The sequence below is a fragment of the Ceratosolen solmsi genome, unplaced genomic scaffold (genome assembly GCF_000503995.2).
Source record: "Ceratosolen solmsi marchali unplaced genomic scaffold, CerSol_1.0 scaffold1, whole genome shotgun sequence".
Taxonomy (NCBI): domain Eukaryota; kingdom Metazoa; phylum Arthropoda; class Insecta; order Hymenoptera; family Agaonidae; genus Ceratosolen; species Ceratosolen solmsi.
In genome coordinates this window covers 9,260,634-9,274,253 of record NW_011948415.1, presented here as the reverse complement: position 1 = coordinate 9,274,253, position 13,620 = coordinate 9,260,634, and the positions used below count along the sequence as shown (strand labels likewise).

The window sequence follows — 13,620 nt, the reverse complement described above, 5'->3', positions numbered from 1 at the left end:
CGTCATTATGATCATTAATGATTCTTCGCAACGAGCGAAGCATTAATTATTAAGTTTATTTCGGATAATTTATCGATAAATGCAGATTTCAGTACTCGTTACTTTAGATCAACATTATCTTGTTTTTCAAATAAAGTTCTCGGCATATATTTTAATATTTCTTTGCAAATTATGTTAATCGATTTGTATCAAAATATTAAAAATTTATACAATGAAACATTATGATTATATTAATTATAGTAGTTTATCGACATACACGGATCATACATTAATCTATATCATTCTTTTCTTTTTGTTACAAAATGTACATATTTATGATATTTTTAAAAATAATTTATCAATTGTGATCCAAAACGTTGGCCTTTACTGTCTAGCTTCTAGAGAATATTATGTTCTGCTCTTAGATATTTATTTGTAATTTTTGTTTTATCGCCAATACATTGCCATAATAATAAAAATATTTTGTAATTAATAATTATTCAATTCAATTAAACCGCTTAAGTATTTTTTACAATTTATATATACTTCATTGTCGTAAAATAATATTCATAATAGAAAATATTCAATTATAATGAATTTTTACCGAAATAGAAGGCTAATGATTTTTGAAAAAGATCCGGAATCGACAGAAATGCGGGAGTAATTTATCGTATTACTATAATTCGCTCCCTTTCTGTTAAAATGCTGATAATGCTGATAAAATTCTGTGACTGAATAGTGATATCTTCTATATATTTGTTATAGGATTCTGAAGGTGATACACCACTCCACGATGCCATTTCCAAGAAACGCGATGACATGTTGGCTCTGTTGTTGGACCACGCAGCTGATATCACTCTCACCAACAACAATGGTTTCAATGCTCTGCATCATGCTGCCCTTCGCGGAAATCCGAGGTAAGTCAATATATACCTTTAATATTGTGGTTTAATATGGTCCTTCTAAAATATGGATTATGGTAAATCCTTTACTAATTTATGGAGGAAATATTAATTGGATAATGGGAAAGTTGAAATTGTGCAATTTATTTTTCATTTCATTCTTCGTTCGCGTTTAAATATGAATTTTATCTAGAAAGCCTCGTTCGCATAATTGCAACGGCGTATCGACAACTTTTGTTAAAAAGTTTCGGGACTTTGCTCCTAAGTGTGTTATTGTTTTTTATGCGGCATAATTAACGATTGTCTATTATAGTATATTTTTATGCGAATAATACGTAGACTTGGTAATTACAAAGTTTTTCACGTATCGCGACAAGCTAATTGTGTACGATGTATAATCGCGCAATTGGCTTCTTTTCATATTCGAATATAAAACTGACTTTACGCCGAGGATTGCTTGCTCTCTTTAAATGTCCCAGGAGTCGGCGGAGAACGAATTCGAAAAATTTTCAGGAGGAAGTCGTTTATGCATAGTAAAAATGTCGCATCGGTAGTACGGCTATTGACATTAAAATGCTTTCATTGTCATACAGATAAGTTTAGCATTTACACTTCCAATTGAAGCGTAAGTTGGAAAATAAACTTTCATTGGCTTTTTTAAGTTGGGATAAATTGTAAGTTTATGGCTGTTTTTTGAATACGCATTTTTTATATATAGATGCGGCTTCGCGGAGTTACATGTAATAATAATAATAATAATAATAATAATAATAATAATAATAATAACAATATCATAGCGCAGAACGGAGATACAATGTAACGATGGAAAGATTAGATTTTTATTCTGCTACAAAATAAAAAATTCGTAAGACAAACGAGTCTACGAGATTTAGAATTAGAGAATTAGAGAATTAGTCTGAATGTGCATTGCATTCTAAACACGTATGCGTATACAAAAGACTTGATTAATGCAATTTTCACGTATAGATGTGATAAAACGCAAACTTTGCATCGCCATTCTAAATTTTTATATAATTTATGTGCACATGTATAAGCTTATTTTCAAGAAGAAGCATTTCAGTATTTTAGCATATCGTAAATATGCACTAGCGGCAAAACGGGAAACTTTCTTTAAGTTAAAGATAAACCTTAACGAAGTCTAATGTCAAACTATAATGAATATATATATATATATATATATATATATATATCAGATTGAAAATACTTTTTTAATGTAATTTTTAAATGTAATTTAAATGAAAATTATTGATTATACGTAAGGGGAGATATAATTGAAAGTTTATTTTATTTCACCGTATGCCTGTAAAAATTGAATCGCACCCGCTGGCATTATTGTCTTCGTAGATTCGACCGACGAACATAGCTTATTTTTCAGTCTTAACGGTTGCTCGAAACAGTGGAGTTGACAAGAAACGGCCAGTTTTCCTTGTGCGGTAAGTTTTCGTGCCTTGCCGTATCCAGCCACTCTCTCAATAAAGAAAGTGCTCCGCACTTCCTAGCAATATCTCACTAAATGAAATCAGATGCAGCGCGAGTGAGTGGAGAGCTGCAATTCTAAGCCTATTTCCATTAAATCAATACTAGCTCATAATAAAAGTACCGAGGCCATTGGGAGCGTCAGTTCAGCGATTGAAAAGAAACGCCAGTCACCGTTTTGTCCACGCTTCCAATTTCGCTCGGCTTATCCGGGGCCGTCGTGGGGTGCAGCCGAGCAAGGGCAGGGACACGTAGCGCATGCCAGGCACGATTAAAATTTCGCCGAGCATGTCCTGCATCTGGGACTCGGACAGGGGCGGGGGAGGGGGAGATTCGTGACACGTAGCGGGGCGGATGCCGTGAGCCGCGTTTCTCGGGCCCTCCACCTCGAAGAGAGACTCCCTTAAAGCCCGGCGCCTTGGAGCGAGTTCAGAAAGCGAGGACGCGCCTGAAATATTGGCAAGACGCGCTGCAGACAAAAGACGAAACTATAAATTCTTTTGACGATTTGAGGAACTGTGCTTCGGGACGAGCGCGCGGAGTCACGGCGAGGAGCTCGTAAAGTTCGTTGGCTGAAAAATAGAAGAGCTTTTGTATTGCGCTTGTTTCGTTATCGACGCGTTTCAGGCCGGAGGGCGACGCTCGCTTGTCACACGTGAAAGTTATTCGATGAAATAGCGTAATGCGGGCCCGATTTTTTCGTTCCGTTTTACTAGAGGATTGGGCGTGATCCGATAATCGCTTAAAATATCGACTTCGATGTTACATTTTTATTTGCCCGATAATAATCTTGGAGATTAATGATACTACTACTACAACCACCACTACTATGACTACTACTGCTACTACTGCTACTACTGCTACTGCTACTGCTCTGCTACTACTACTACCACCACCACTACCACAACCATTACTACTACTACTACTGCTCTACTACTACTACCGTGGTGGTACTACTACCACTACCACTCCTACTACCACTACTACGAAAACTACTATTACTACTGCTACTACTTTTACTACTATCATTATTACTACTACTCCCACTACTTCTCTATGCTGTCTTTCGCCGTAATAAACAATAGCATCGTTAGATAAAGTAGTAAAAATATCTTTTAAGATCAAATATAAGATTTTTCAGCTGTCTAAGATTCCAAATAAAGATTCTTCGTGAATGCCTCTTGCTGATGAAAAAGTGCCGTCTTTTGGTAGATAACTTCTTCCTTGATAAAGTATACGTATTTGTGTGTATACGTATGTATATGCATGTATATATATATATATATATATATATATATATATATTATCACATCTTAGTAAGAACGTTAAGGTTCTATCTCCAAAAATGCTTTCCACTGACAAATATGTGTTAAATTACGAACGAGACAAATTTTTATTCGTTTTGTGTTGTATTATTAGTATGTCGTTCAATTTAAAATAGCCGTAATATTTGAATTATTCGAAAAATTAATGATAGTAGTAATCGTAAATAATAATAAAATAACTCAAGCTGTGTTTATTGGATCGAAGGTTATCGATTCAATGATATAACAAGACACGTTACTTAATACTTGTGTATATTTTACACATAAGAAAAAAATTAAAAAGAACTAGAATTTCGGTTTTTTCTTCTTTTTCATTATATTAGTTGAGACACTAGTTTCAACAAATTAGTTAGTTTGTCTATAAACACAAAATTACCTCCTATACTTGTTTTAATTATTCTGTATATCGTATATCTAGGTATTTGTCAAGTACTTAAATAGTTTAATAGAAATATTTCGAATATTTACTGTGCAAAATAGTTAACTATCCTACTTAATTATAATACCAGAACTATGAAGTGTGCTTTATCTTCAAGTAGTCCCATCAGTACGTTTACTGCTTCTGAATTTCAAATTAGAAGATCATCGTATTATTTTAATCCTGCTAAAATTATATAAAGACAATACTAGTAGAGATTTTATTAGAATTATAGGAGTGTTAAAAATTTAAATAGCGTAGATGATTTTTTCTGAAGATATTCTTTTATACTTACGACTCATGTTTATTTTTAGACATCAATCCTATTTATTACATACTAAACATCAATGCAAATAAATTCATACTAAATGTGAATTTTAATATATATATTCGTTAATTAAAATTAAATCTCTATTTGTAATAGAAAAATATATTTTTGTATACTGCGATTAATAAAAATTTGAATATATTTCATTTATTAGTATTATATTTCGAGTAGATATTTTAAAATTCAATTATTTTTTTACTTACTTAACGAAAAAATCAATAACTTGTGTCTTATTTTTTAATTCATACATTTCATAAAAGCATTTCTAATAGTTAGAAAGAAAAAAAGGAAAAAAAAGAATAGACTAAATGATACAATAAGACTTATTTTTTTATATATATATTATAGTTTTTTAATTTGATTTGAGTTGAGAGAAGATTTTCTTCTTAATGAAAAATAATTATATTAAGTATATATTACATAATAAAAATAAATAATTGAATAAAATTAAGCGATAAAATTTGTTGAAAATTATTTTAAAATTTAATGCTGTACTTATGTAAAGGAAGAAATAAGTTAATTTAATTTGGATTGTATAATCTGGATTTTAAATGAATTATATTAATTTTACATTTTATAAATGTATGAAGATGTGTAAAGATTTATATTTCTGAAAGATTTTTTATATACGATACTATGAATTTGTAATTTTTCTTTAGTTTATAATATAACTATTTTCTTACATTCTTGCAGTCTTATTGGAAATTTATATTTATATACTTCCATAAAAATATCGTGAAAAATCTGATTAGTCATGAAATTTGAGTACCTCGTGTTGTTGTAGCGAGTATTGAACTTAGTAATATTTATTAAGAATATTTTAAATTTATAAAATTATCTTATAGCTTATTTTAATATTATGGCAGATGCTCTTAATTAGGACAAATAGATCAAAATGTTATTTTCTTATTATTTTTCATGAGGCTTGTGATATATGGTAAATATTCGCGTTAGAATAATATTTAAATACTATAATATAAGCATTATATACTATATACTATAAGCATTATTATCAAAATATATTACAGTAAAGTTTACTAATTTACTTTTCTCGAGGTAAAGTTTAGAATTTATGTACATTATTCCTTGATATAAATTATTTCGTAATACAATACATTATGAATAATTTCATAATACGTATAATTTCGTCTGTACAATTTTAAAATTAATTAATTATGCATTCGATATTCGATAGACTTTTAATGTGTAGTATTATCTCGAATTTTACTAAGGATACCGAAATAAATTGCATTAAAATAAAATTTAATTTTTCAAATCATTATCGTTTTGATTAATGAAGACTTTTCACGTTTTCTGCAATATATATTTTTAAAAAGATCTTTATAAATTTTAACGATCAAATTCTATTAGTTTCCTAATGTAATAATATGTTGAAACGAGATTTATATGAAAATTTGGACTGCATTTTTCTCAAATGAACTTTTTATGTGGAAATATGATTTGGAAAAGAACTTTTAGACCACACTATTTGGAATATTGTTACACTTTATCTACATATGGATAGATATCGTCAAAGGTGGAATAAACTTTTTAACGTTTTTTCTTTTTTTTTTTTTTTTTTGCTGCATTTTGCACTAAAAAAAACTACGAAATCGTGAAAAATTCAATACTTACAATTTGAATATCGGTTATATTCTTAATTTTTTTTGTAAAATCGCTTAATTTTACCTTTTACGATAGTAGGGTAAATATTTATTATGAATACTATATTATTTTTTTAGTTAATTTGCTTATATTCATCAAAAAATTATTTCTGAAATAAGAGAAAATTTCCTTTTTTGAGAGCTTTGTCTTTTCATTACATTATGTCAAAATATTAAAACTCTGGTGTTGTTAAAATATTTTCCTTTTTGAAAAGTACTGCGAGAAAAAAAAATTTTCTTTTAAATGTGTCTTAAAATTTATATAAATACATATATTTTCTTCTTTTGAATTATTTATTTAATATCATAGTAGAATATGATAATACTTTTAGTTTTAGTAATTAAACAATGTCTGTAATATTTATTATATACTTCATTAAACTTTACTGAGCTTTTTTTTCTTCATATATTTACAATTAGGATAACCTTTTATTACGACATGATATGGATATTTCAGTCGTAAATTATTGTCCTTACATTTTCGATTTAATGTTTTTTATATATGAAATTACTATAAAATAATTACTTTATTCAATTATTTTACCGGAATGATAAAATTGTGATCGAATGGAGCTTCCGTGAATCCTCTCGACAGCTTTGACGTAAGAAAAAGAAATAGTGTTGAAAAACACGAAAGTTCAAGGTAACATGTTATTTACAACTTTGCCTTACTGTCGTATATTTCACCGTATAAATCCTTTTTGCCGTACATACGTGACAAATGAGAGCGTTATGGTGCTTCTTGAGTAAGGCAAAGATAAAGCGAAATTTTCAACGAGAGGAGGGAAGTGACGGGCAGAGCTATAAGAGAGTTGCAATAGTCCACATAGCGTGTCAAACGCACAACCGATAGGAAAAGAGTTTAGGGCCGTGCGGGAGAAGAGGATTTCGAACGATGAAAACCACTTTTGGATATTGCGCCAAACTCCCATCCTTCCATTCCCGTGACAGTGGCGGCTCGTCTCTCCTCCTTCAATCCTCCGGTCGAGCATATCGCGCGATATATACTACCGCGAGATCGTAGTCATGCCGCAAAGGAGGAAAGAAAAACATGAGGAGAAGAAGAAGAAGAAGAAGAAGAAGAAGAAGAATAAGAAGAAGAAGGAGAAGAAAACAATGTAGGGGATGGCGAGGGGGCGAATGCAAAGTGGGATGAAGGGGATGGGGAGGCTGAGCTCGAAGGCGTTACACGAGACACGATATACGTCGAATAAGAAATGTCCATCGAATACCATTACTTCCGAGCGAAGGAGTCGAGAGCATTTAGGTATCGTAAAATTCACAGATGCCATCGCATTCGACGGGATTACGAGTTTCCCGTGGGCTGATGCACGCACGGCTGCCCAAGCTCACCGAAATCACGATTTCCCGTCGCTGTATAGCAAATGGCTTTGGTTATTTTCGATCGTTAAGAGGATTTCTCTTATTCCTTATTCGCTCTTGAGATGCTTCGCTGTCTTCTTTCTCATTTGATACGAGCTGCGACAGCAGCGGTCCTCGTCATCATCGTCGTCGTCGTCATCCTCATTTTCGACGTTTTCGTCGTCAGCGTCGTGGTCACAGTCGCGGTCAGCATTATCGTCAGCGTCATCGTCAGCGTCGTCGTCATCGTTGTCGTCAACGTGTCGTCAATATCGGCGATGTCTTTGCTTGCATATTAAGAGTGTGTGCAGCATCGAATAGTTATGCTGTTTTACTCAAAGACATTGTTCTCACTTTCACCCACGACCACTCCTTAACTAAGTTATACACTTCATCTAAAGTATTGTAGGAAATTAAATCTTAATTGATTCAAAGCTCATTTAATTTTCAAGTAGATATTTCAAGTGTTTAAGTTTGATTGGAATTAATCAGCTTGTGTGCGTGTATGCGTGTATGCGTACAATTAGTAAGTAGTGTATATCTATAATTTTAACTAATTTAAAGATTATATTACTTCATTCTATTTATTTTTACTTTAAATAGTCTACTTGAATGTGCGTACCGAATAAAAACTAATTTTTATATTCACGTAAAGTTCGCGAGAAATTGCGGAAAAATTCAGACAGGTAAAGTATAGAAATTTTATTGGTCGTTTGATTTTCGGTGGACGTGGGGCCGAGCGTAGACGGTAGTAGAATAATAAGATAATTTGTCGTTAGCTGATCATTGCCTTGCCTACTTATATTTACGTAGATGCTTATTACATTTGCATCGAGACACGGAAAAGTGCGCCCCAGTCGATGACATTTCCCAGTCGAAAGTCTTTAGCATGAGATGTAAAGTTTTTTATATTTTCCATTTTTTATTATTTATATTTTTATAAAATCATCTATATCCATAAGTATACTGATGTATTGTAAACAATAAATTTGTTATTTTTTATTAATTTATTATTTATTAATTTGCTAGTTATTGAATTTCAATTTTATTGAATTTTTATATATTTTTAATATAAACGATTAGTTCTACGATATCCTCGAATCAAATTGTATGACGAAAGTACAAACAATATATATAGATATGTACATTAATTTATGCTAATGTATTGCCATTTTACGATAAGAAGTCATTGAATTAACAATTTCTTTAATTATTTTGATAGCTTAGTAATGTTAGAAGTACAATGATATTTAAAAAGTTTTTATATTAACTATAAGAGAGTGTTTATTATTTCATATAGAGTTAAATTTTATTTGTTGATTGCAAGTTATAAGATTATCACATTTACATAACGCTATTTTTTCTTTCTTTTTTCTTTTTAATTACAGTAACTTATAAAATAATGGAACCACTATTATTAAACTATCAAACTAAATTAATTAACTTATCTTAATTAATTATGATAGTTAAGTAATTATTGTGTTGGAATGAATATCGATCAAATTTGTGTCTATAATCAATCTACTGGTATGATAAGTTATTATATGGAACCACTACAAACAAATAGCAATTTGCTGTAAATAATATAAGTACCAATAAGCAATGTTAATTGACATTAACATTACTAATAATTTATAAGCGTACATTGAAAAATTAGATATTAATTTGGAAATTTTACGTTTCTAAATGAATTATTATTTCCTGCTCTTATTATCGGCTCTTTCATACAAAACATAAATTTCACAAAATTTTTTCATAAAATCTTCTCCCACGAGTTATAATATCGGAGATTAGGAATTTTTCGTTAATAACTATTATATCTTCTTTATATAATCCGACTTTAATTTCGGCAGAAAAGCCGATTGCACTGAAAATTCTGTTAGATATTCCACTTTTAGAAGCCATGGATGTAGTCTGACAAATACCGGAAAATGGTCCCATTGTTGTCAAAGTAAACTTTGGAACATCCTAGCTAGCAATAAATAAGCTGTATAAATGTCGAAAGAGCAATTGTATATATGGACAGTGGTATGCTGGTACTTTAAGTAGGGCAATTGAACTCTAAATTACAAATACCCGCTATGAATTTGAAAAACAAGAAAATATTTTCGAGCTCGGCTGGCTTTCTTTTTAATCACACGCTCCCATCTTGTCCGATAAGTCCTCCTTGCGCTACTTAAGCGTTTTCTAAACGATTGTAGCGTCAATGCTTGGAATTTTTCAAGCTTTTAAAGGTAAGGGAAGGGGGGCCGAGCCATTGTAAATTCCTGAAATTAGCTCTAATTAAAGATGCACGCGATCAGTTCGAAGTATTCGATAGTCGGGTTACTGATAATGGAAGCGGACCGGTCGATCGTCCCGAAGAGGAGGGCCACGCTGTTTGTTGTGCTTCGGGAGGATGCGGATATTGCCGGGTGTCTCCCGCGGTGGCCCCGTTAGTGGCGGCGTCATCGTGTCCCGATAGGATGTCGCGGAAGTTTCTCCGTCATTTGCCAACCTGATGCGCCTCGTTTTATTCCCGGGGCTCGTATCGCGAGGTGAGCTCTTGGAGTGGGCTGCGTGGACTTGGCGGGGAGGCTGCAAACGCACGAGGATGTGAATAGAAAAATAAGCTCGCGTCAAGGCTGTTTGTCTCGGGAGCACGTCCACGTATTATTTAGCGTGAAACGTAAACAAAATCTATAAAAGAGGGAAAAACTTTTTTTTCTAAAGAATCGTGTATTTTATATGAAACGTACATTTATGATGCAAAGCTTCGAGGCAAGTTTGTGCTTGTGTGGAAAGACAGTCTCTCGCTTTCTTTTATCACATTCTTTTTCAAAATTCCCCTCACCCTCCCCGAGTTGTAAGTAACATATTCAAGAGCTGAGAAACTTTGTTGGCACTTTACTTGAAATTTGGCCACTTAGATTACGGCTGACTAATTTTATTGTGAAATTTGCGCAATAAATAATAGCCTGACTCATAAATAACTTGACGATATGTTTATTAATTATATCGACTCACTAAGCGTATTATTATTGCCTTTGTCGATTTTTTTTTTGTTATTGATAGAAGATGCGGGGATGAACGCCAAAGCTTCATGACTAATCAAATAATTTCGGGCTTGGCAATTTCTTGCTCTACTCCCGTTGAGTGCATTGCCGGGACGTCATAATAGGTAGGATTATTCCAAAACCAATATATTTTCCTAACAGATGAGTCGACGGCATTCGTCATGGTCTTTGTACGAGACGCCTTTTTGCGTCGGTTCGGCCGTTACGTAGGACTTGGTTAGTACGCCACCCCTCGTAGCATTATGCATAGATTAGTTAAAAGTGCACTTACTCGTCCGCATTAGATAAATCGTAATTATAAACCATTTTATTATCGACCCTCTAATTAATATTACACATCTTCCACCCCATCCCCCACCACCAATCCCCCCTCTCATCACCGCCGTACGTGCTACCATTCTCTTGTATTATTCCGTCTTTCTCCGTCCGTCATGTTAATCTTCAATCGTATCCTTCTGTATTCTCGCCTTTCTTCGCTATCATTATGTGCGCATCAATGCCCAAGTATCGAGAGTCAAGAGGATAGCCAACGAGTATAAATCAGGAGTAACGGCGATGGCGGGACACTGTCCATAGGCTGCCTCATCGGGTAGAGTATGGGTAGGGATGGTCTGGAAGAGGGGCAATTACGAGAGCGGCTGATTATACGAGGCAGCGAGTGATGCCGGGGCCTGGACGATGTGGAAGGGGGGGGAGAATTGCGTGCCCAGGACTCGGTCGCTTTTGCACATCCATGCGCGTATGTACGCGCGCGCGCAAACACAGAGGCAGACACCCGGGCGTGCGTGAGTGTGCTCGGGTACTTGGGGCTAGCGAGCCATTCGGCGAGAACACTGGGCCAATCTACATACATTTACATCGCAGGGTAGATTTTAAAGCCTCCCTTTGTTACGCGGTAGCCACTTCCTCGACATTCTTCTTTGGCCGTTCGCTTTCTACCTCAGCCATGTCTCACGCGCTTCTCCCTCAAAATGTATTTTATTTCCGCTTTGCGCTTGGCGGGAGCGGGTAGCGGGTGGAGGGACGTGCGGACGGGGGCTAGGGTGTGTCTGGTTGGGGTGGGGATGGGGATGGGGGTGGGGGTGGGGGTGGGGGCAGAGAAAAGGAAAAGAAAATGGAAAAGGTAGAGCACGACTCGTGCTTAATGGCCGCTTTCCACGGAAAATCCTTAATATTTGATTGTGTTTCCAAGATGTAGTTAGGGTTTCGTTTTAAGTGGACAGTGACGCCGAATGAATGTAAAATTGGAAATAAATTGTCCGGGAAACAGCACTTAATGCCTTTATTACAATTCCTGAAATGAAATGTCCATCGCTGCCAGCACTATGACATGGAATCTAATTTTTATGAAAGTTAATAATGCTTTAATGGCAATAAATTGCAAGTTAATGGAATTTAATTTTAGGCTTGCGCGCAACTATTTCTAATCTTGGTTAATCTTTGCAACGGGCAATCATATCCGCTGATAGGCTAACGGCAAGAAGTCATGAGTTCTTTACGTAAGCTTCTTTTTCATTTTTCATTCTCTCTCTCTCTCTCTCTCTCTCTCTCTCTCTCTCACTCTCACTCTCACTCTATCTCTCTGTCAGCCTTTTCATATATGAATTTGCGTGACCAAGGGCGGAACTTGAGTAGCGTATGACACAGTTTCCGCCGCACTATCTAAATTCGAATAAAGTACGCCGCAATCCTTTCGCGTATTCCTCCTTGAGCAATTGTGTTAGTTGAGAGCGAGAATATGCCGAAGGCCTACGTAGCGATATGCATATACACTTTGAAGGCAAGAAATATCGAAGCAAGATTGAAGAGTAGAACGGAAAAGGGTCTCGCTTTGCTGAAGCGACTGAAGTGCACTTGAAAGAAAAGGATCGTTGGATGGCGCCCAAAGCGTAACGAAGGCCCGTAGCCCGCGACTTTTTTCTTCCGCTTGAAAGGCCCGTTACGTTTCCCTCTGCTTTCCTCCTTCCTATTTTCTCTCACTTATTTCGATGAGTAAGTCGCAGTCTGCACTGCGGGACTGAAAGAGGCAGCTAGAAAGAAAAAATGAAAGAACGAAAGAAGGAAAGAAAAAAAAAACGAAAGGAAGCGAAAAAAAAGACTCGTGTTTCGCTGACTGAATTGCTTAGTGATAGCTCCTTTCTGCAGGAGCCATGTCCGATAAAAGTTACTAACGCTTTCAACAACCCCCTCTCCCATTCTCTCACTCTCTCTCTCTCTCTCTCTCTCTCTCTCTCTCTCTCTCTCTCACTCTCACTGCCTCATAACATCGCCGTACTTTTACGCACGCATGCAAAATAAGCCCACGTATATTTTAGGGTCGTACATTAGTTCTTGTAGAAAGAAACTTCACGACATGTACAGTTTCTCAGCAGCTCGAAGAAACTTGGAATTTAAAATGATTTTTGCAGAAAATAAAGGAAAATAGGATTGATATGGTATTATATGTATGCGGCATGAGAGAAAAAAACATGGAGGCCGATTTATAATAATATTTCAATGCCACGTTGTATAGAATTGACAATGAATACATTACCAACTTATCGTAAAGTTCTAAATTTTGCGAAATCGTTAATCCGAGATCCGGGAATTAACACATCTCTGAATAAACTATTCATCCCTTTAGCGCAAGTAATTTCTAATTATTTCCAAGCTCAATTAATCTCGATATTATTCGATAAAATGGCTGGATACTCGATTTAAAATTACTTATACGTTAATATCAATTCGACTTTTATCTAGACAACAATTTTATAGATTTATTATGAAAAGGAAGGCGTATTTATTATTTCATTAATTTATTCGATAAAGAAGTTATAGAAATGAAATACGTTTTGCGGATTTGGATCATACATGTTAGTGTGTAGTATGTTATTTCATTAATCTTGTATCAAATATTCAAGGATTTCGTGAACGCGCCCTACAATAAATGCGTTACCGCTCGATGTTCTGTTTTCGCACACAACAATATTCGTCTACGTTTCTGTAGACTTGCAAAAAACGATGTAGACGGCATGAAGAATATAAGATTTGCGGGCATCAATATCTCACACACGTCTGCGCGTAATAAATAAAAATCTCGAGAAGGGAAA

At 34.5% G+C, this 13,620-nt stretch overlaps 1 protein-coding gene across 1 annotated transcript in view; it reads left to right on the top strand.

Annotated features, from left to right (window-relative positions):
* Positions 1-13,620, top strand: part of mib1 (E3 ubiquitin-protein ligase mind bomb 1) — an 88,814-nt gene that overhangs the window by 7,484 nt on the left and 67,710 nt on the right. The window contains 1 exon segment of the mRNA XM_011507858.1: positions 745-896. Within this exon segment, the coding sequence (XP_011506160.1) occupies positions 745-896 (152 nt within the window).